The 22,622-nt window shown below is 36.9% G+C and overlaps 1 protein-coding gene across 4 annotated transcripts in view; it reads left to right on the forward strand.

The window, feature by feature from the left end:
* Window positions 1–358: 358 nt before the first annotated feature.
* The window catches only part of sfmbt1 (Scm like with four mbt domains 1), a 28,766-nt gene continuing 6,502 nt past the window's right edge, over window positions 359–22,622 (forward strand). Inside the window, exons 1-17 of one of the 4 annotated variants that reach the window (XM_084100310.1) lie at window positions 359–468; window positions 3,895–3,953; window positions 4,253–4,347; window positions 7,454–7,697; window positions 8,304–8,392; window positions 9,797–10,049; window positions 10,723–10,820; window positions 12,880–12,981; window positions 13,896–14,055; window positions 14,928–15,010; window positions 16,963–17,089; window positions 17,358–17,471; window positions 17,618–17,660; window positions 17,743–17,813; window positions 17,942–18,084; window positions 19,543–19,652; window positions 22,053–22,228. In XM_084100310.1, coding sequence (XP_083956436.1) covers window positions 3,929–3,953; window positions 4,253–4,347; window positions 7,454–7,697; window positions 8,304–8,392; window positions 9,797–10,049; window positions 10,723–10,820; window positions 12,880–12,981; window positions 13,896–14,055; window positions 14,928–15,010; window positions 16,963–17,089; window positions 17,358–17,471; window positions 17,618–17,660; window positions 17,743–17,813; window positions 17,942–18,084; window positions 19,543–19,652; window positions 22,053–22,228 — 1,933 coding nt within the window. In that variant the 5' untranslated portion in view covers window positions 359–468; window positions 3,895–3,928. Of the gene's footprint in view, window positions 469–3,860; window positions 3,954–4,252; window positions 4,348–7,453; window positions 7,698–8,303; window positions 8,393–9,796; window positions 10,050–10,722; window positions 10,821–12,879; window positions 12,982–13,895; window positions 14,056–14,927; window positions 15,011–16,962; window positions 17,090–17,357; window positions 17,472–17,617; window positions 17,661–17,742; window positions 17,814–17,941; window positions 18,085–19,542; window positions 19,653–22,052; window positions 22,229–22,622 lie in introns of all 4 variants that reach the window. The other 3 variants (XM_084100313.1, XM_084100312.1, XM_084100311.1) reach the window with 3 other exon arrangements.

Raw genomic sequence — 22,622 nt, forward strand, 5'->3', positions numbered from 1 at the left:
CAAAACGGCAGTGAGGCTGGGCGGCAAATGTTGTATACCTCCACAACAAAGACGGCATTCCTACTAACTTAAATAAACCAGAATAATCGTTAACCTCCGCGCAATAAGACTGAACAGGTTATGACAGTTGTAAGCAATCGTTTAATATTGCGTCCCACCGTTTTTATTGTTCACAGTCTAGGAACATTACAAATAAAAGCTGTACTAAGCAATAAAAGTGCTCTTTTAACGTTATTTTAGTGGTTCGGCGAGGCACTGTAAACATTGTGTTAAAATATGTGGCAAGTTCGCCTTTTTTTAATCGCTGAAAGCCAACAAATATCAATCCCCGTGCTCGTGGTGGATGAGAGGCTCGCGCGAGAGGCAGCGCATGCGCACTCACACTTTGTGCCATATTGGAATGAGGTCGTGAACGACTAGGCGGAAAAAGACACGGCATCTAAAACCGACTTGAAAAACTCCTCACTGGTAAGAAACGAAATGCATTCCCAAATATTTATGTATTTTACCCTTTGCCCTAATCAACCTTGGCTTTAACGAGCGATTTTGCGTTGCCTGCATCTTTTTTCCCGTCTCCAAAAAAAGGTGACTTGTGCTCGCTCGTATGAGTGCCTGCCTGGCTCTATTGCTTAAGCTATGACGTTTCAGTAACTTGACTTGGTTACAGGCGTTTTTAGCATGTGCACGAAATCAGCGGCACTCATATCAACATAAAAATCCTCGCGAATCAGTGCAGAGAAAATGTTTCATGTCTAATAATGTTGAATTGCACGATGTGTCTTTCGGAATGAAAGTTGCCCGATCGGCGTGAATGTATTAAATGCTATTATCCAGTTATATGTAGCTAGCCGAACACACTGCGCTTGTCCAGCGAACTATCACCATCCATTATTGGGCGATTTCTATGAATTACACTCACTAAATCGAATCAAATTATAGCTATCAGCTATCAGTTCTATTTATCGCTACCTTCTACATGGCGTTTATTTGGGCTTTGGTTGTACATAACGCTGATGCATTATTTTTATTGTAGAATTTTTATTTTATTTTATGATGTTTTAGTAACATTCATGTGTAAATAATAAAGTTAAATGGAAGCTTCCTCAAGCACTTTCCGAAATTGATGACAGTTTCATTCTCTGGCCGTGTTACATAATAGAAGTTGTGTTGTAAGTCATCACTCTCATTCTGCCATTAAAAAAAACAAAAAAACAAGACAACTAATTTTTTTGACCATTATACTATTATTCTTAAATAGAAAAAGTGTTAATGTATACAGTATAAAAATCTAAAATATTATTCTAATGAATGTCCTCTCACTTTGCAAAACAATTTACCTATAATTCGTCTGAACGTCCATGAACACTTTGAATAGTTTGAGGACATGACTGTTGTTGGTGCACGTGACAGCGGTTACTGCGTCATTTTCATCTTCTTCTTTTCGTCTTTATTATTCTTTAAGTCGGTTATGTTCGCTTCCGTATTTCGCGTGTGTTTGTATGTAAGTGATGGAGCGGCAGAGTTTGGCAGGAATGTGCTGATGGTTCATAGACACACCAGAAATAGATTTCCGCTGTCCTGGAGTCTCCTCATTCCCTCATGTGTAATGTTGTGACACCAACAGTTCAAACTACAGGGCTGACAATCATTATCAGATATGATTGTAGAAGTTGTCATTTTTTGTTCAAAATTATAAAGAGTAGGCCTATAGCTGTAAATATGTGTTTGTTTGGTTGGTTGGTTTAGGTAAACCCTACATTATGGGGACAAAATGTCCCCACAAAGATGGCAATATCCGAAATCCTTGTCCATGTGGAGACATTTTTTGGTCCCCATGAGGAAAACAGCTTATAAATCATACTAAGTGTTTTTTTTTGAAAATGTAAAAATGCAGAAAGTTTTCAGTGATTGGGTAGATTTAGAGGTAGGGTTAGTGTAAGGGGATAGAATATACAGTTTTATAGTATATATAAAGTTTAAAAATCATTGTCTATGGAAAGTCCAAAATTAGCAGGATTGGTTGTAACAGCAGCACTCTTTGTATTTTACATTATTTTACACTTTATGGACTTGTAGTAGGTATCTTTACACAGACAAGTTAAGGCTGCTCTGTGCCTGCTCAAAATTCAGTGTAAAGATGCAATGCCGTATAAAAGCTTAATTATGCCTGCTCTGACCCACCTCACCCCCTAGTTTCAAATCATACAGATGTATCCTATTTGCTGCGTACAGTAAATGCATTAATGCCACCTCTGAGCTTTATTAAACAGTCAGTCTGTGTTAAGACACTTAAATGCCGCTTCAGAAGTGCTTCTACGCCACCTTTGCGGTGTGAATTTGGCCTAAACTGCTTTGTTTTGTTACAGACAAATATGTGAATATTGCATCAAAGTTTAAGATAGCACAAAAACACCGAGTTACAGATGTTAAAACAAAGTGTTACACTCCCCAGTCTCACCTATATCATCTCAGTATCTTTCCCCTCGGATTCTGCCCTCACAAAATCACCATGGTGGTAACTGTAATTTCTACCAAAATACCATAGTTTACCACAATATCTGTAGTGCTCTCTTACTCTTACTTCTAATAAAACCATAATAAATGAAAATATGATGTACTTTAAATAGTTATTTTATTTAACTTGATTATATCTTTTTTGTTTTGATGACCATACAGGCTTATACTAAGCTCTAACAGTTAAGGTAGTAATACTAATATTTATAAATAAGTTTTTATTTGAGCGGAAACTGTCGTTACCATGGTATTTTTTTTTGTAAGGGTAATTCCTTTTCAATATGCTTTAAAGTTCAGTTGATCATCATACTGAGGGACAGCGACATGGCTTTTTAAACAGCCCTGGCTGCTCTTTTCAATCCCTATTGGAGACCAGCGTGACCCCCAGCACATTGTGTCCGTGGCCCGGGCTGTGCTCCAGGGCTCTGGGACGGTGCTGGAGTGAAGGGGGGTGGGCTGAAAGAGTTGATCCCAGCAGAGCAGGAGGGTCGTGGCCCGCCAACGGCTGTCAGGGAGAATGTCTGACTCTCTTTAATAGAGACGTCAACCTTCACAAAGACAGCTTGACGGCTCCGGATGAATAGACAGTGTTAATGCAACTGTGTTAGCCGTTTTCTTTCTTTCTGCATTTTTCGAACTGCATGTTGAGTTTGAAACAACTTTCAAAGTTGTTTCTGGCTCTTTTAGTTGAGTTTATAGCTGAATATCTTTATTCGGTCTCCCTTTCTCTCTATATGGTTTGTTAGAGACTTTAATGTGCTTTTTAGGTGATGTTAAAGGGATAGTTCACCCAAAAATGAAAATGCTGTCATTATTTACTCACACTCACATTGTTCAAACCCTGAACACAATAGATGATATTTTGAAGAATGTCAGAAACTAAACAATGAGTCCCATTGACTTCCATAGTATTTTTTTCCCATTGGTTAACCATATTCTTCAAAATATCTTCTCTTGTGTTCAACATAAGAAAGAAACTCATACAGGTTTGGAACAACATGAGGGTGAGTAAATGATGACAGAATTAAAAATTTTGGGTAAATTATCTCTTTAACAAATCTACCAAATATTTTTCATTTCGCAAAGCCATACTGGGCATAATGGTGCATTTTTGCTTCTCAAAGGTGATGCGCCAGAAGTGCTTTTGTCTTTGCAGCTACGCACTAAGGATTCCTCCTCCCACTTAGTTAAATGAACTAGGCTGTGTAAAATGTGGCTTGTGCAAGTCTCTTCATGTTTCTGTCTTGCCATGTGCACAGAGCTTCTCTCGCACAGGCAAATACTTATAAAAACGCGTGTAAATTAATTGTAATCCTAATATCATAATTTATCTCTCTTTGTTTCAGTGTTTGTTGTTCTCTCATTTCCCCCTTCATTTAGAAGCAGTTTGATTGTCCTCCCTGGGGCTTCAGACATGAGCCTTGAGGCGCTGGAGTCTGGTAAGCTATTTATGTTCTTTGTGCTCCGTTGCTAAATAAATTGGAGAAAAACAATACTATAGACCGGCTCTGAACCTGAAAAATACAATATTGAGAGTTGTATTGCGCATATTTAAATTGCTTTGGCTTAGTGTTTACCTCGACACAAAGTGAAATTTCTGCGAGTTCCTGCCTATTATTACTATATATATATATATATATATATATATATAGATATATATATAGAGCATTCACTTTCACGCTCTGTTGATATGGTTAGACTTTGCGGTGTGTGAGCTATTGGTCGTTTAATGTTTCAGATGCGGACTCTGGTCAGGATGTGTCCGAGTTTAACTGGGATGACTACCTGGAGGAAACCGGGGCACTTTCTGTTCCTCATCATGCGTTCAAACACGTGAGTAAATGTGGCCAGCTTGTGTTTGTTCTACACCACCATTCTGAATCTTACACTGAAAAAACTAAGTTGAAAGCTTTTAATCAAATTTGAAAGTGATAAAATACTGCTTAAAAACATGTTTTTCCATTACGCTGATGCAGCCAGGTGGAGTAGACTGATACAAATTTTATGCATTTACATACAACTTGCATTGCATTCAAGGTAAACCTTTTATCAGCTAATGTCCTTGGTGTTACTGAATAATCTTTAAATGTTCCATGTTGTCAAAACTGAAATTTCCTGGCTTTTTTCATGATAACAGAGGTCTTATAAACTACGATATAAGTTTCAAAACAGTCAATCCACAGACAGATGCACACAGCCTGCATAAAGTAACTGTTCCTTTTCTCAAGCCGTTTTGACTTCCGTATAAATGTGATGTCAGAACTCCCCGAGCACTGCCCACCGTCTGGACATCATTGCACAGGCTTCCGAACAACATTAATATAAGAGAACAGTTGCTCATGTTTATTTATTCAGAAACGCCACAGCAATTTAGTTCAACCTTAACCGTCCGTTCTGCATATTTCACAAGTGACTGCTTCGTCAATCAGGCACAGGTCAATGCGGTTTTTCAAAGAAGCTACTCCTCAAAGATGCTGCAGTCATAGTTTTACAAGTTTACCACATTTACCACAAGTAAGTTACACCTTTTACAGAAAAAATAACATTGTAAAAGAAATTGTTGCACGTCAACTTACTGTATCAGTAGGAAAGCAATAGTTGCATAGCTTAATGCATTCGGTGTCTGTCTGCTAACGTTACATTATAAAGCAGTTAAGAGTTTCAAAATCAGTGTATAACTAGCTATGAACGTACATATTTTGGAGATTTTAAATCGAATTTGACAAAAAAAGTCTGAATTTGTTTACAGACAGTTTAAATTAGCGTTAACGTTAAATCTGCATGCAGCATTGATGTAATGGTAATTATAATACTCTTACAATAACGCAGGAAGTAAGGAGGTGGTTGTTTGTCTCCTGTCGTCACCGATTCGGGGTCTGAGTCCGGCTCGAACATATAAGGCCGGAAAACATTTCCCTCAGCAATGTCCATCATTACAGGTGTTTTATTTACCTTACTTGAGGCGAGCATCACCAAGCCACAGCAGGCTACAGCATACATGACCCTAGTTACCTGTGGTTGGCCTGGCCATGCATCACTCAGAAAACAACAGGCCAATCAGAGGAGAGGCTCATGAATATTAATTAGAGAGGCCAAAATCGACCTGTTCTTCGCAGAGCTCCTGAGAAAGGAGCTGTAAAAAATTATTGGGATGGGTTTTGGTACTTATACCGCAAATATATATTCTTAAGGACATCGAAACCTAAAATAAAACTTCAGAAAAAGGTGTACAATATGGGACCTTTAAATCAGCTTAATTAGCTTATTGAGACATTGCTTTTCGGTCACGTCCGATGGCAAAAACAGAAATATAAGCCGCTGAAGCAAGCACACAAAAAATGTCATTCACCTTTTGAACTTTACTCAGCTTTATGACATTGGTCAAATGTCTGAAGTCAACACTCAGTTTAACTCTCTATACATTAGTGATGTATTCCTACTCTCATGGGAATTGTAAGACCAATAAGTGACCATTTACATCTTAAAGAATTTATTTTCTGGGTCAGGAATTAACAAGGGCATGGAGAAATAATACCACTGATAATACCACAGAAATTCCCCAGGTATTTATAGTCAGTCAAATGGCAAAAAAGTCTCTGTAGTCCATTCCTCTGATTTTAAATATTTTAAACCACACTGATATATTTCATCATATTCTATATGCTATAATACTTTGGTTTAGTATGGATTTAGTGCTGCTGCAGAGGTCACTGAATGACCTATATTTGTCTGTTGTTGAATATATTTGCTGATCATATTATAGACAACCAGTTGTTCACATTAAAAATGTATTTCAGTTGAAATGTTTGACATAAATGGATGGCATCAATGTGTTTATATGGATAAAATATGTGACAAAAAGCCACCATAAAGGAAAAAAAATGCCCCTATTGTCCTTATAAATGCAAATATTAAAAGGTGAAGTGTCATTTTCTGATCCTTAAAAAATAATTACCTGCAAAGACAAGTAAAATTAATGCATTGGTAGGTTTAATTTTAAGTCTGTGCATCCCGAGCAACCCAAACAGTAGTTGAGGGCGGGACGATCTGTCTGCCGGACAATTTGAGACAAGGGGATTGTTTGTTTCAAAACAGTAATTATTTTTGTGTTGTTACTATTAACTTAAAGTAAAAACTATTAAAAAAAGTAAATTATTAAAATAAAGCTGAAATTAAATAAAATATAAATATTAGATACAATTTTTTAACTGAAATAAACAAGTACTAATATTACTAAAACAAAAAATTAAATAAAAATAAATTAAAGCTAAATAGAAACATTAAAAAAAGAATAAATATGACAAAAGAACAAAAAATTACTAAAACAAACTTCTTTAAAGATAAAACTGAAAATATAAAAGTTATGTCAAACTACTAATACATAATATAATAGTTTATAAATAATACTAAAATAACACTACTAAAATTACTAAAACTAAAAATTAACTAAAAATTAAATGGAAATATTATAAACTTATAAAAATGACAAAAGAACATAAAATTACTATAACTTAAATGAGAACTGAAAATATAAGTTAAAGCTAATTCAAACTACTAATAAATAATATAATAGTTTATAAATAATACTAAAATAATACTGTTCTAATAATACTAAAACTAAAAATCAAATAAAGTTAAATAGAAACTTAAAACAAACTAATAAAAAATTTTTTATTGAAAACTGAAAATATAAAAGTAAAAGCCAATTCAAACTAATACTAATAAATACTAATAAATAATACAATAGTTTATAAATACAGTAATACTAAAATAACACTGTACTAATATTACTAAAACTTAAATAAATAAAAATATTAAAGCTAAATAGAAACATTAAAAATACTAATTGAAATGACAAAGGAGCATAAAATGACTTTGAAAGCTGAAAATATAAAAGCTAGTGGTACTAGTGATTATAGGCTGGTGATTTTGTTTGCAGGTGGACCAGGGCCTGGAGACGGGTCTGACTCCTGGTATGAAGCTTGAGGTGTGTGTCCGTACTGAATCAGAAACAACGTACTGGGTGGCCACGATAATCACCACCTGCGGACAGCTGCTGTTGCTACGATATGAGGGTTACCAGGATGACCGGCGTGCCGACTTTTGGTGCGACATCATGACCGCCGACCTGCACCCCATCGGATGGAGCAAGCAGCAGGGTCGACCGATGAGACCTCCTGAGGGTGAGAATGGCCACTGAGCAATTTCACTATGCTTTGTAATCGATTTTGATTAGACCTTAATTGAATGTTGTGGCTTTATAGGTGAAGATGATTTGAATTCAGGCTCTGCAGAGGTTATGCTCTTGGGTCTGAATAGCTGTGTATGCATCATCCACATTTGCATATTTCTTTATGTACTACAAATGCGGTGTTGCTTGCAGCGTAGTGCTAATTCCTGTAGGTGGTTGCTCACTGTCGATTTGTGGGCATATTCAGGAAATGGGGGAAGGGTGTTTATGTTGGGGCTTTTATTTAGCTTGCAGCTTGCTGATGGGCACAGCCTTCACTCCTCTGAAATTATTAAAGGACCCATTTTAATACTTAAAGCTTCTTTTATTAAAAAAAATCCTGGAATAGAGTGCTGCATGTACAGGAGTGGGGGAGTCCAGATGGTTGCTGGCATTTTGCTTCTGGCTGTCTGTGCTTTATTGACAGCTGCACTTATGGCCCAAAATAACATGTCAGTGGTGAAGTCATCATAAGTGCAAAATGGCATAAATCTGTCAGCAGGATAGTCTGTTAGAAGATCTGTATGTCTCTTAAATGCGGCCCTGAATTTGTGCTCAGGTGTCCGGGAGAAGCACGAGGACTGGGAAGCGTTGCTGGAGAAAGCTCTGGCTGAATCCTGCAGTGTACCTGCTAGTCTGCTGGAAGGGGTAAGAGATATGCCTTAAATGTAAGAAAAATGTATAGAAGGTTGGTCAGTATTGCAAAAATAAACTGATAGGGTGGTAAAATGAATACCACTAATGCCATTTTTTACTACAGTCAGTATTTCAATTTTTTAAGTTGCAGTGATATGAATAAAGTGAGACCACAGTGATGTAAATATACAGTTAACAGTCATTACACAAAATTATTTGACTGTTTAATGCTGCCGTTGACCAATCAGAATAAAGTATCAAATAACTTTTATTCAGCAAGGACACAATAAATTGATGTAAAGTACTAAAAACATTTTTTATTTCAAATAAATGCTGTTCTTTTGAACTTTCTATTCATCAAAGAATCCTGAAAATATTGTATCACAGTTTCCACAAACATTTTAAGCAGCACAACTGTTTTCAAAACCAAAATCAGCATATTAGAATGATTTCTGAAGGATCATGTGACACTGAAGACTGGAGTAATGGCTCATGAAAATTCTGAATATAAAATATATTAAAATAGAAAACAGTTATTTTAAATTCTAATAATGTTTCACAATATTACGGTTTTCTTTATCAAACTTACAACTTGCCGACCCCAAACTTGTGAACGGTGGTGTACGTTGCTTGTTTTTCAATGTTTATTTACATGACTCGTTTAAAAACAACAGAGGTTTACCCAAAGTGCTGTACAATTCTTAACACAAAATATTAAGATGAAGAAATGAGACTATTAAAATCATGAGAATAAATAATAATAGCAATTAATTGCAAAAAAAGGTAGAAAAGGCTTTTTTTTTTTTTTTTTTTGAAACTTAATCTAGCCTCAAACAGTATTAAAAACTAAGGAGTAAAAAAAATTAAGGTTAGCGTCAGTTCTGGCAGGTCACGTTGGTCAAGCTCGCATCAGCGCACACATTCAGCTGATCCACATCTACTTATAGGAATACGACGCCTATCACTGTATACATATATAAGCTCCTTCAGTATTATCAGCAGCTATCGCGTTTCTCAGGAGCGAATTACCCTCCTCCATCCCCAGCTCCTCCTCTCGTCCAGTCAGGATGGCATTCTGATTCCCCTTGAATCAGAATAAATTCTTGAATTATGTTGTACTTTAAAATCTTGAATTAATGATATCTGCAAAACATTCATGGTTCTGTTTTGTTTACCCTAAGGGGGGTTATTGCTGCTCTCCCTGCTCTTATCCATGCTAGGCTGCATGGATGCACAGGAGTTCTTGCCCAGAACGGAACCATACCGCCAATCCTAACCCTATGCAATTGCCAATCGTATTTGACGATAGTGGTCCTGACAGAATTGTCTTTTACACTGTTTTAACTGATGGTTGTTACACATTACTTTATCTGTATATCTGTGCTTTTTTTTTTTCTTGTGCGTGTGTGTTTGTAGGCCCAGCGTGGCTGTAATCCTATAGATCTGTTAAGTCAAGGTCTAACCGTTGAGCTCGTGGACCGTCAAGATGCTGGGGTGGTCTGGTCTGCAGTGATTGAGGAGAACGTAGGGGGGCGCTTGCGACTTCGATATGCCGGCACAGACGGGCTCCCTGATGCCCAATCCATCACATGGGTCTTCTACCTGGACCCCCTGCTTCATCTACCTGGCTGGGCACAGGAGCACAGCTGCACTCTCAGACCACCTGCAGGTGAGCGTTTCATCATTTCTAAATATCTTTGTTATAAATATTGGAAATGCCCATCAAATTAAAAGACCTTTGTAATTTAACTTAATAAAGTCTAAACCTTTGTAGTTGCATTCTGTATACTATACAGTTTTTAAAATAGGATGCTTTACACAGTGTATGATTTTGTTACTAACATGGCCTTTTTTTAAGGTTTATGTGCTTGGCACTACATAGTGTAGCTTTTGAAAGCTAGCTTCTGAAAAATGTAAGTGGTCAGTGCAGCTAAAACCATGGAAACAGAAGCAGAAGCTGATAATAAATGTAGACCTTGTGGTGTTATTGCTGCATGTTCTGTAGCTAGATGATTCCTAACAGAATAGGTGAATGAACAGACCAACAGGACTCACAGTTGAATCTTCCTGACCTATTAATATGCAAATCAATTAGATTGCTCCATGCTGAGGTTGAGATCATGCACAAAAAGGTAGGTACCTCGAATTGTCCTCATAAGCACATCTAGAGTACTTTTACCCTGGGAGACCCACATATTACAGTTTAGCTAATCAATGGTGGAGACTGGTGGATGGGGGAAGGGTTTACAGGGGCTTAGATCAGAGTCCACTAGCTTTTAAAAGATAAACTTATGATGAGGTCAGCAGAGTGCTGATGTGTGTTTGTGTATGTTTATTTGTAGCTCTGCTCTCCCTTCGCACTGAAGCTGAATGGGAGGAGGTGAAGAAGACAGTCTTCTCTCAGGCTCAGGACTCCAGCATCAGCGAGGAGTTTTACAGGGTCAGTAAATACTGATTAACTACCACATGTTTGCTAAAACTTGACTCTGACCCTAAGTTTGCTTGTGTGAACCCTCTCGTGTGTGATCCATAAACTGGAGAGTTAATGGAGATCCACTGTGACCTTTGTGCCCTTGAGCTAAGCACTTAACAGCAGCTTGCACCAGGTTGATTGTCCTAGTGTCCCCCTGCTCGGACACAAAAATCTGTCTACACGGACATCAATGGACTGTGCTGATGACGGGAATTACGTCACACGAAGCAGAGCGCGAGTGATTTGAGCTTTCAAAAACTAAAGGTCCACTAGGTAGTGCGCATACACCGAACCCGTTCGTCCATGCTCACATTCAAAATAGTTACACGTTTAAGTATGCACTAGACAAAACCCGGAAAAGGAAGTATACCCATGCACCTTGCGTTTTTCCATTCCACTGCCTTTTGTCTTTGAACACAAAAACACATTGTGTGTGAACGACACTTTAAAGGGATAGTTTATTTACTCACCCTCAAGTTGTTCCAAACCTGTATGAACTTCTTTCTTCTGCTGAACACAAAGGAAGATATTTTGAAGGATATGGGAAATCAAACAGTTGATGGTCCCCATTGACTTCCATAGTATGGAGAAATAAAAAGGTCAATGGGGCTCATCGGTGTTGTCACACGTCAATTAACTGGTGGGAAAATTTCCTCACCGTCACATCCCTAATAAGCATGCAATACTAATGGCACAACATTTGCTTCAACAGAACACATTGCTTGCAATACCGACCTTTCCTTTCAAATGATTTATAAATAATATCAGCCCTTTCTTGACTCATTATTTGGTCACAGTCCTGTTCTATAATATTCATTTCACACAAAATTAGATCAGAATGCAGAAGAAGACGGTAACTGGATTCTACTTGCTGAATAAAGCGTGCAACATAATTAAGTCATGTGACAACAATGTACTACTACTGCTTGGAATGTTTGTTGTTGTATGCCCTCACGGAACAAAAATATATGGGAACATGATACATAATACATTTCCATATAAGGGAAACTAGTGCTTATATTTTTCAATATACTGCAATATATGCATTGACCATGCATGGCTATATATTAATACATATAAAATATTTATAAATGAAGACAAAAATAGCATTGCATGTAATATTCACACAGTTATATCCTTTATTGTGTACATATATTACACATACATGTTCCCATATAAATGTAAATGTAAGTTATGAGTTTGCCTGCCCAGCATGCTTTGTTAAAAGACTGTTAAAGGAGAGTAAATGCTAAAATTAAGTGTTATTTAATGTGTTTTGCTCAATAAGCAAAGTGATAGTCTCTTGGCCAAATACTTTAGTTCATGCAGGTGTGCTTTTGTTAACTAACTTGAAAATATGAAACATTTATAAAGTAAATAATTCAAATATATAAGAAATATATTACATTCCTCTATATATGTGTGTTTATGCTGCATAAGTAAATATATCTGGAATATATTACACATGCAGTACTATATCTGATCACATGTGAAGTGTATTACTGAATATGAAATTACATACATTATGATATATTAGTAAATATATTGTCTCATATTTTTCCATATATGAAAAGCGGCAATTTCTTATGTATTTTTCAATATATTGTAATATATTAACACAATATTTTCAAATATACTGTTAAACCATATAATATATTGATCATTCATATATAGGGAAATATATTTTCTTTCCATAAGGGTGTATTCTGTTTCACATACTATTTTTAAGAAACTAAATAGTTAAAAGTTCCTCCAAGTTTTCTGTCATTTCAAAATGACTTAAAAAAAAAAGTATCCTTCAAGAAATATACCCCCCCCCCCCCCCCCTTTTTCATTTAATTTGCTTTTATATATTTCTGTATTATTTGTATTGCAATCTGTATTACAAACAGCCAACATATCAAGGTATGAAATTAATTCAGAAACAGCTAGAAAATACTTTTTCCACTTCATTGTTTCTACTTTATTTTTTCTTTCTAATTTATTCAGTCATATTGATGGAGTATATGCTTGTTTCTGTATTCAGGACAGATCAGCCATCACTCCGCACTGCTTTACTGATGGGATGAAGCTGGAAGCTGTGAACCCAGCAACTCCTTTCACCATCAGTCCTGCCACTGTGGCCAAGGTATCGTGATGGACTCTAAAGTACCTCCCCTATCCTCTCATTTCCTCCAAAATGTGGTCGACACACTAAACTGCTGTAGTTTGGGACGGTTACCCTAATACTTTGCTGAGAAGAATTGATAATAAATAAAGATCTGTAACAGACAAATTCAGTGTTGATTTGATTAAGTTATAAAACATAGCTGATAATTAGCTATTAGCTGGTAATTAGCTGGTGAAGTGGATTTACTTATTAAAAGTTAACGAAAGTTATCATGAGGATTGTAACGTTTAAAGCAGATGTCTTAACATCGGTCAGTAGACTGGTAAGATTTTAAAACAAGCTGTTCATTCATAAATACGTAAGATCGCTGTGAAAATACAGACCGGAAGACAAAAGACAACGAGTGCAGCGCTGAAAAGGGGCGGGGCTACAAAAGGTCAATAGGGTGCAGTGGGTTTGGGAATTGAGAATGAATAGGGGAAGTCAAGTGAGATGAGGCAATGCCTCCATCGTGCTATGATTGGATATGATCGGTTATGATTGGTTCATGCGATAAATCCTGCCTTTTGTTTTCATGCGTGTTCGCAAACCGTCTGGAATTAAGAAAATGATGGTGTTAATGGGAAGACAAATAAAAAGTAAACAACTCACCCACTTAGATATCACCGCTTTATGTCCCTTCAAACATGATGACTGTGGGGTTTTTGTACTGTATGTGTATATATAAAACGGTGTATACATGCACACGCATATTATTTTCTGTGTGATTTTTACATTGAAGGGCAGGTGTTTTCCATAAACATGGTTTTATTCCAGATAACTGAGATCAGGATGAACAGGAAAACCATTTGTAGACCCGTGCCCTTATTCTTAGCTTCATTCATGTGCATATGCTGTATTGATTTACCTGTTTGTTTATGTGTGTGAGACAGGTATTCAATGATCAGTTCTTTCTGGTGCGGATGGACGATATGAGAGATGAGGCACAGAAAGAGGGAGGCGGACGCCCTTTCCTTTGTCACAGGGACAGTCCGGGAATCTTCCCCACGCAGTGGAGTCTAAAGAACGGAGTCAAGCTCAGCCCTCCTCCAGGTCTGGAGATACAATCGTCATATACAGTATATAGTAAAGAAAGTGAAATAACACAAATGACTGATAAAATATTAATAAAAAGGACCTAATGGGAAGGTGGCACATCCTTTCCTTTCAGAACAGCTTAATTTCTTGGAACGCAGTCCTTCAAGTCCTAAACTGTCTGTAGGGAACATTGCATAATTGTTCTCAAGCAGGATAACTTAGATAAGATCTGGCGATTGGATATGCCACCAAGCATTTCGCTCATCCTGCTGTCCATGAAACATTGGTTTCCTGTGAATATGAACACACGAGTGCGCAGTGCTTTTACTGTCGTGAAAAACAGCCTCATTCCTTGGCAGTTATACTGCCCAGCAGAGCAGTCATTAGACCTAATGTCTGGTGTGGGATGGTTGGCCATGTCTTTATGGATCCATCCCCATTTTAACAGCTGGAAACACACTTGAGGCTTTTGAACTTTTCCAAACATAATCCCATCTGGATAAGAAATAAATAAATGCGATTCACCATTTTGTTTTGATGCAGAAGTTTTTTTCTTAACACCCAGTTGTATAAATATATCAATGGTTTTGGTCTTGGAGACACTATTTGACCTCTTGCTTTAAGCGCTGCCATATCAAAGCGTTCATTGTTAGATCTCTTTTACGGCTCACATGCTACTAATTGCCAATCAACATATAGATTACTTCATCCTTTGAATTGCCATTGGGGTTCTCTTTGTGATTTACTTCAAAGTTAAAGTCTTGTTTCTTCTAGCGTTTCAGTTATTTTGTAATATATATGTATATTAGGGATTAGAGAGACAGTTATGCAGTTAACAGTTTCTCAGGTGCACTTGTTGACCTTTGTGTGCGTGTGTGTTTTTGTAGGGTTCCAAGGTCAGGACTTTGACTGGGCGGACTATCTAAAACAGTGTGAGGCTGAGGCAGCCCCACAGCAATGCTTTCCTCCAGTGAGTTTCTCCTTCTGTGTATTTAAAGATGGGTAAATGGCATGATGGTCATTTTGTCCAGATCTATTAATTTATTTTTTAAAAATACATAAATGCAGTTTATACATACAATGTAATCAATATCTCTCTTTTATGCATAACATGTTTTATATTTTGAATTAAAACTCATTTTGATATTTTTGGGGTATAAAATCTAAAATCCTTCATTACTGCATCAGGACAAAGTATAATTTTTTTTTCAATATCTTTATTAATTAGTTGGACATAATCAGTCAATTAAACAAGTGTTTAATATATCTGATCAAATATCGGATTTTGATTGACAGTAATTTGTAAGAAGCAATATTTATGTATAATTTATATTTGTAAATAAAATATTAATAAAAATAATGATTAAGACATTAATCATTTTTCTGTAATTAGTTTATCTGTAAAATAAGTGTTTTTGATTAGTTTTTTCAGCGTGTTAATATTATACTTGTTTTATATACACTATTGTTCAAAAGTTTGGGGTCGGTAAGATTTTTAATGTTTTTGAAAGAGGTCTCTTATGCTCACCAAAGCTGTATTTATTTGATGAAAAATACAGATATATTATTACAATTTAAGATAACTGTTTTCTATTTTAATACAGTGCTGGTCAGAATTATTTGCCCCCTTGGTAAATATGATCTAAGATGGCTGTAAAAAATAAACCTGCATTGTTTATTCTTTTGATATTTTATTTAAAATAAAATGCAAAAATCTAACCTTTTATTGAAGTAAAAGAATTGAAAGTGGGGGGAAATCACATTATGAAATAAATGTTTTCTACAAAACACATTGGGAACAATTATTTGCCCCCTTTAATTAAATACTTTTTGCAACCTCCTTTTTCCAAGATAACAGCTCTGAGTCTTCTCCTATAATGCCTGATGAGTTTGGAGAACACCTGACAAGAGATCAGAGACCATTCCTCCATACAGAATCTCTCCAGGCATCATGGATTCGATCAAATACCAACAGATAAAAAATCAAAACCTGACAACTCTGCTAGAAATCTTATAACGGGCCATGTTTGGATCTTCCAACAGGACAGTGATCCAAAAACAAACATCAACACAAAAAAGGGTCACTGAGCACAAAACCAAGCATCTGCAATGGCCATCCCAGTCCCAGACCTGAACCCTATAGAAAATGAGTGGGTTGAACTGAAGAGAAGAAGCGCCAACATGGATCTGGGAATCTGAAGGATCTGGAGAGATTCTGTATGGAGGAATGGTCTCTGATCTCTTGTCAGGTGTTCTCCAAACTCTTCAGGCATTATAGGAGAAGACTCAGGGCTGTTATTTTGGAAAAAGGAGGTTGCAAAAAGTATTTAATAAAAGGGGGCAAATAATTGTTCCCAATGTGTTTTGGAGAAAAACATTTATTTCATAATGTGATTTTACCCCTACTTTCAATTCCTTTACTTCAATGAAAGGTTAGATTTTTGCAAAAAAAAAAAAAAAAAATTATATATCTCAAAAGGATTAACAATGCAATTTATTTTTTACAGCCATCTTTGATCATATTTATACCAAGGGGGCAAATAATTCTAACTAGCACTGTACATTTGTAATTTATTCCTGTAATGGCAAAGCTGTCTTCAGTGTCAAATGGTCCTTCAGAAATCATTCTAATATGCTGATTTGACACTCAATAAATTTCTAATAATAATAGCAATGTTGAAAACAACTGTGCAGCTTAATATTTTTGTGGAAACCATGATACGTTTTTTCAGGGTTCTTTGATGAATAGTAAGTTCAGAATAACAGCATTTATTTGAAAATAGAAATCTCTTGTAAAATAAGTATTAATTTCTTACAAATTATTTGAATTTTTTGCAAAACTTTGTCAAATCTCAGCTATTGATGACATTTTGTTGGTCATGTGACTTTCTGACATTGAATCACTTTTCAATTTCCTTGTAGGACCCATCTGATCAGTGCATTAAAGAATCCATGATGCTGGAGGCCATCAATCCGCTCTGCCCTGAAAACATTCACGTAGCAACTGTTACCAAGGTCAAAGGTCAACACATGTGGATTCGTTTGGAAGGTGTGATGTCGACATTCTTCTCTCTGTAGCATGGTAGCTCTGAATAATTATGCAGTATCCTTGAACTGGCTTCAGAGGATACTAACCAAGCTGAATCCCTGATTAAAAATAGCAAGACCAGTAACAGACTAATTTAAGACTAGGCTTAACCCTTTATAGACATCATAGAAGGTCAGTAGGCATGAGGATTAGTCAGTAGGCATGTGTCCTGGTACTGAAGGAGGTTAGCTTGTCTGTCTCATATCTTTTCCTCCCACTCTATGCTCAGGTCTGAAGCAAGCCGTCCCAGAGATCATAGTTCACACAGACTCCATGGATATTTTCCCAGTGAGCTGGTGTGAAACAAATGGCTATCCTCTTCTGCACCCTTGCAAGCCCAAAGGTCAGTGTTACAGCACAAACTCTCGATTTCAGAGAACGTTCATGATGCCAAAGTGCTGTGCACACAAATTACCCCATAAATTGATATTTAGTTTTTACATTGGCTTGGTAAGACATTTAAATTCATGTTTTATGTGATATTTGCAGTAGATAAACAGAAGAAGGTTGCGGTTGTTCAGCCAGAGAAACAGTAAGTAAGACACAAAAGTGTTAAAATTGAGTTCAAGTATTTTTGATTATGGAAAAACACTCATTTATCTCTTTCATCACAGCCGGGTACCATCCAAAGACTCCTCACCTGATACTACCAAACAACTTATTAACAGCAATCAGGCTGAGATGGGTGAGCGCTAGATACACATCTGAACACTCTTACAAATGCATGGTCTACCTTGTCAGACATTTACACGGTCATAAAAGCTCAATGCTCTCTAACACAGTACTATTTTAATCTTGTTTGTGTGCCACCAGGAGGCCAGGCGAATGGGAAGTACTGCTGCCCTAAGATCTATTTTAACCATCGCTGCTTCTCAGGGCCCTACCTCAATAAGGGCCGTATTGCAGAGCTGCCCCAGTGTGTGGGACCTGGGAACTGTGTCCTGGTACTGAAGGAGGTTAGCCACAACAGACTGCTTGTTTGCAATAGTATTTAAATGTGTTTGGCTTTTTTGGCAACAACATGGGAGGTATCCAATTGAGTAAATGTTATTAAAGTCCCTCTGTGGTTAAAATCAAGTTTTTAATGTTGTCTATATATCTATGTGGTGCTTAAAGACAAACCATGTGTAAATTCATAAGTCAGCACCATTGCTAAGTATTTTTTCTTTAAAACTTTTTGAAATCGTCTCTGTCCTCTACGCCACAAATATGTTATAACCAATTCAGTCAACGTGAGGCGGGATTTAGCATATTATTAACTATGGTGCGAAGCAGGGGGGGGCTCGAGAAGCCAGGTTATCCCGGTATATTTTTCTGTTGATATGAAAAATCAGGTACATTTTGTCTCACTCTGAGATGACGAACGTACGGGAACATGGTTTGTGCAACATTAGCAACACGTTATTAGCTGTTTGATAACGTAGTCAAGCCAAAGGCGATACATTAAACAATTCTGATACATAGACTTGTAGACAAGCCTGTATGATTCGCTCTTCCACTTCTTATGAATCAGTTTCTGGTTCAAACATATATTGCTGAATTAAGCCAGTATTTCCACTTGCCTTTGTGCAACGTCTATACAGTAAAGTTGACCGAGGGGATCAGGTATTCTGACATTGTATGATTGAGTGGAGGCGGGGCTCATTTGCATATTCATGATTCACATATACTAAATGAAGCAAGGGTGTAGAGTTACATTCAAACTATTTTAATGTATGAAAAAATTATTTTCACAGGACAAAATGTTTAAATATATCATTTTGTTGACCAAAAATAAGGGATAAAATTATTGATTAGAGGGGGACTTTAATAGTATTTTAAGTCTTAACTTCCTATCCTGCAAAAAACTCGTATGGAAAACTAGATGAATGTGCACAGGAGGCTGTCTGTAATGGTGATTTTTACAGATAAGGTGTTTTTAAGGCATGACACAATGCTAAGTATCTAAAACCCCCTTAACTGTGGTAAAATAACAGTAATGCACATACTCGAGTGGCTTATTGGTTTTATAAAATGAAAGTATGATAAAGGACCAAGATCAAATTTTTATGTAAATTAACTTACTTTTTTTTTGTATAATTTAAATTGATTTAATTAATAATAATCATAATAATAGTAATAATAATTAAAAAAAATAACCGATTGATAGCCCTAGTTTATTTGCATGTCAAATCTGTAATATGTAATATAAATATAATAGAAAATTCTGATAAAAATTCTCCTGCTATGAATTTATTTCATTAGTCGAACTGTAGGTCATAGCAACTTATAGTGCATTAATAGACAAAATATCTCCATTTTGTCACAGTTTTGAACACTACTCAGTATTTGGAGTCAGAACTATTCCATTTTGTTAAGACTTACGAATACCTTTGCTGTGTTTTTTTTAAATACTGACCTCTTGACCTGTACAGGTGCTGACACTGCTGATAAATTCGGCTTATAAGCCCAGCCGAGTGCTGAGAGAGCTGCAGCTGGACCAGGAGGGCCGCTGGCAGGGTCACGGAGAGACACTTAAAGCCAAGTGAGTATATTCTGCCTTAAGGTCCGGGTATACTTCATTTTCTGCATTCTGCTCGGCCTTGCGCAGCTTTCAAAGTACACTCAAAGTGCATAAGCATGGATGCAGGTATTCAACTAATGCACAGTACAGTTGCTTTTTTATACTCTACCAGACCTCAGAGCGCAGCACTGAGTCATGTCATTTACAGGATATTTGCTTTGAAGGATAGAAGAAGAAAAGTAGCGGATCCAGAGATGGGCTGAATCCGAAATCGCCCCCATACCCTCAAATAGGGCATTATTTGAGGGACATCTATTTGTAGTGGTGTCCGAAACCATAGTGGACGTTATTTAGAGCACTCATTCTATCCTACATTGCACTGCAATAACAAGTGTACAGCTGATGTACGATCAAGGGCTGTCCGAATTCCCTCACTCATTTTCATTCACTTCTTCAAGTCAACAGTATTAGTGGACTAACGTATGAAATGGGGGGCGATTTGGGACTCAGCCACGGTCTTATTATTGGGAGATACGAGGGTCAGAGACTCTACCATTGGAAAAAAGCGTAACAGCTAACTTAGATCACGTATGCCTTAAAGGTCCCATGACATGAAATTTCCACTTTCTGAGGTTTTTTAACATTAATATGAGTTCCCCTAGCCTGTATATGGTCCCAAAGTTTCTAGAAATTTTAATCGGTGTAAATCGAGCTTTTGCTATTTTTCTCTGCCTTTGAGAAAATGGAAGCTCAACCGGGCTGATCTTGAATCTCCTCCTTATGACGTTATAAGGAGAAATGTTACCTCCCCTTTCTCTGCTTTGCCCGCCCATGAGAAAATGAGCTAGGAAGTAGAACGCGCGCGCGCGATTTTAGTTTGTCCACGAGAGACATCATGGCTTTTGAGCGAGCGAAGCATAATAATTGCTCAATAATTGGATGTACAAATGAACACCGAAGGGTACACACAGCTACACACCTCGGACAAGTAAGTCAACAAATGATATATAAGTGTGTTGCTTTACTGTTTATGGTTACCTAGCTTCTTACACGTAGAATGTGGCTGTCACATTAGCTATGCAGTTACTTGCGCTAATGTAAAGGTAGACAGCATCAAGTTACACACACTGTAACGCGAGTGTTGTACATTTCTTTGTTATTTGGATAACCGTTTTCCTGTTGGTTATATGGCGCGCGCGATATCCGCATTTCAAGATCGCAGAGCTTGATGTAATTATAATAAGATAAATTACAGACGTTACAGATCTCTCATGTAAAGGCAACAGTAGGTTAGCGTTAGCTACATGATAATAACTGTAAACCATCCGAATAAAGTACCGTATCCAGACATAATATTTTAAACTAACCATTTGGAAACGTCCTGCTGGAGCCGCTGAGTTGCAACTTCTTCATCCGTTGCTTCTCCATCTGGATCAGATTCTGGGTCAAACTGAAATGCTTGAACGACTGCGTGTCTTCGTGCCATTGCAATAGGCTATATCCAACATAAACATGCATGGTACCGTTGCGCAAGATGGTCATAGGCCACACCCACCCTCCACCTTGCGCCGCCTTTCTCCTCCTCATTAGCATTTAAAGCTACAGACACCGAAACGGCCCGTCTGAAGGAAGCTCATTCTGGGACTGGCTTGTAGAGGCTATAATTCTGCACCGAGGCTGAATTTTTGGAAAGAGATTTCAGATACAGTACTAAGGACCACTAAGGCTTATATTAAAGCCTACAAAAAGTAGCATATCATGGGACCTTTAATAACCAATTACAGCCTTGACGTCAATGAATTTCTTTCAGAGTTGTGCGACAGTCACTGTTGATACCATAGAAAATAATGAGAAGTGTTGTAAACTGAATCATACCTGTCTCGCAATTGTCTGTGACTTCTCTTATAAAACAGCATTTCGTTTGGTGTAAAAAAAAAAAAAAAAAAGATAATTCCAAAACTAATGTTTAGGAGCAAAGATTTCGAAGATTAATCATGGGCTGTCAATTCATTAAATGATAAGCTATTTCCTCACAAAAGTGGTTTATTCAGCGTAGTGAAGCCTCTCCTCCATTGACATCCATTCAAAAAACAAAACAAAAAAAGGCCTCGTCTCCTTCCCTTTTATTTTTCCGGCTAAGGTTGTAGGCTCCTGATCATGAAAATTATGTCACATGGTCAGCGCACAAACTGTCGCAGAACGCGGACGGCCAAAGTATACTTTTGGGCTTTAATGTTTTTTTCTGAAAAAATTAAGGGAGAAAAACTTTACAAAGGTACCTGATCAAAGAAGTTGTTGGAACAAATTATGAAAGTTATGCTTATGCTTTTTTTTTTTTTATCAATGCATATAATAATTTACGATTCAATGATTGACATAAATAGTTTGCTCTCGGTTTCCTGACAAGTCTGTGTTTCACAGGTACAAAGGGAAGAGCTACAGAGCGACGGTAGAGATCGTTCGCACAGCAGACCAGGTGGCCGATTTCTGTCGGAAAACCTGCATTAAGCTGGAGTGTTGTCCCAACCTGTTCGGCCCACGAATGGTCCTGGAGCGCTGCTCGGAAAATTGCTCTGTGCTCACCAAAACCAAATACAGTGAGCATCACCTCAGCTATTTTCTCTGTTTATATCAGTATTTTATTATGGTACTGGCTTGCTGGATGGATGGTACAGTACATTTATTACTCCAGATAAAATTATTGCAGATATTTGAATTGCAAATTTTGTGAAATCACTCCCAGGTCACATTTCAACCCCCCCATGACGAAAAAAAAGAGAGAAATGACATTTGACAAATACAACATTTATTACCATTATATGTATTTTGTACTTTTTTGTAATTCCTATTATTTTCAATGATTCTCTTTAGATTTGTTGTCCTTTTTTGCTGTATTACAGTAAAATGATTATTGTAATACAAAATGTATTTATTTATTTTTAAATCAGATAAATTAAAGCATATATTATCATATTATCCCATATATGATCT

The sequence above is a fragment of the Abramis brama genome (assembly GCF_963993115.1).
Source record: "Abramis brama genome assembly, chromosome: 23".
Classification (NCBI taxonomy): domain Eukaryota; kingdom Metazoa; phylum Chordata; class Actinopteri; order Cypriniformes; family Leuciscidae; genus Abramis; species Abramis brama.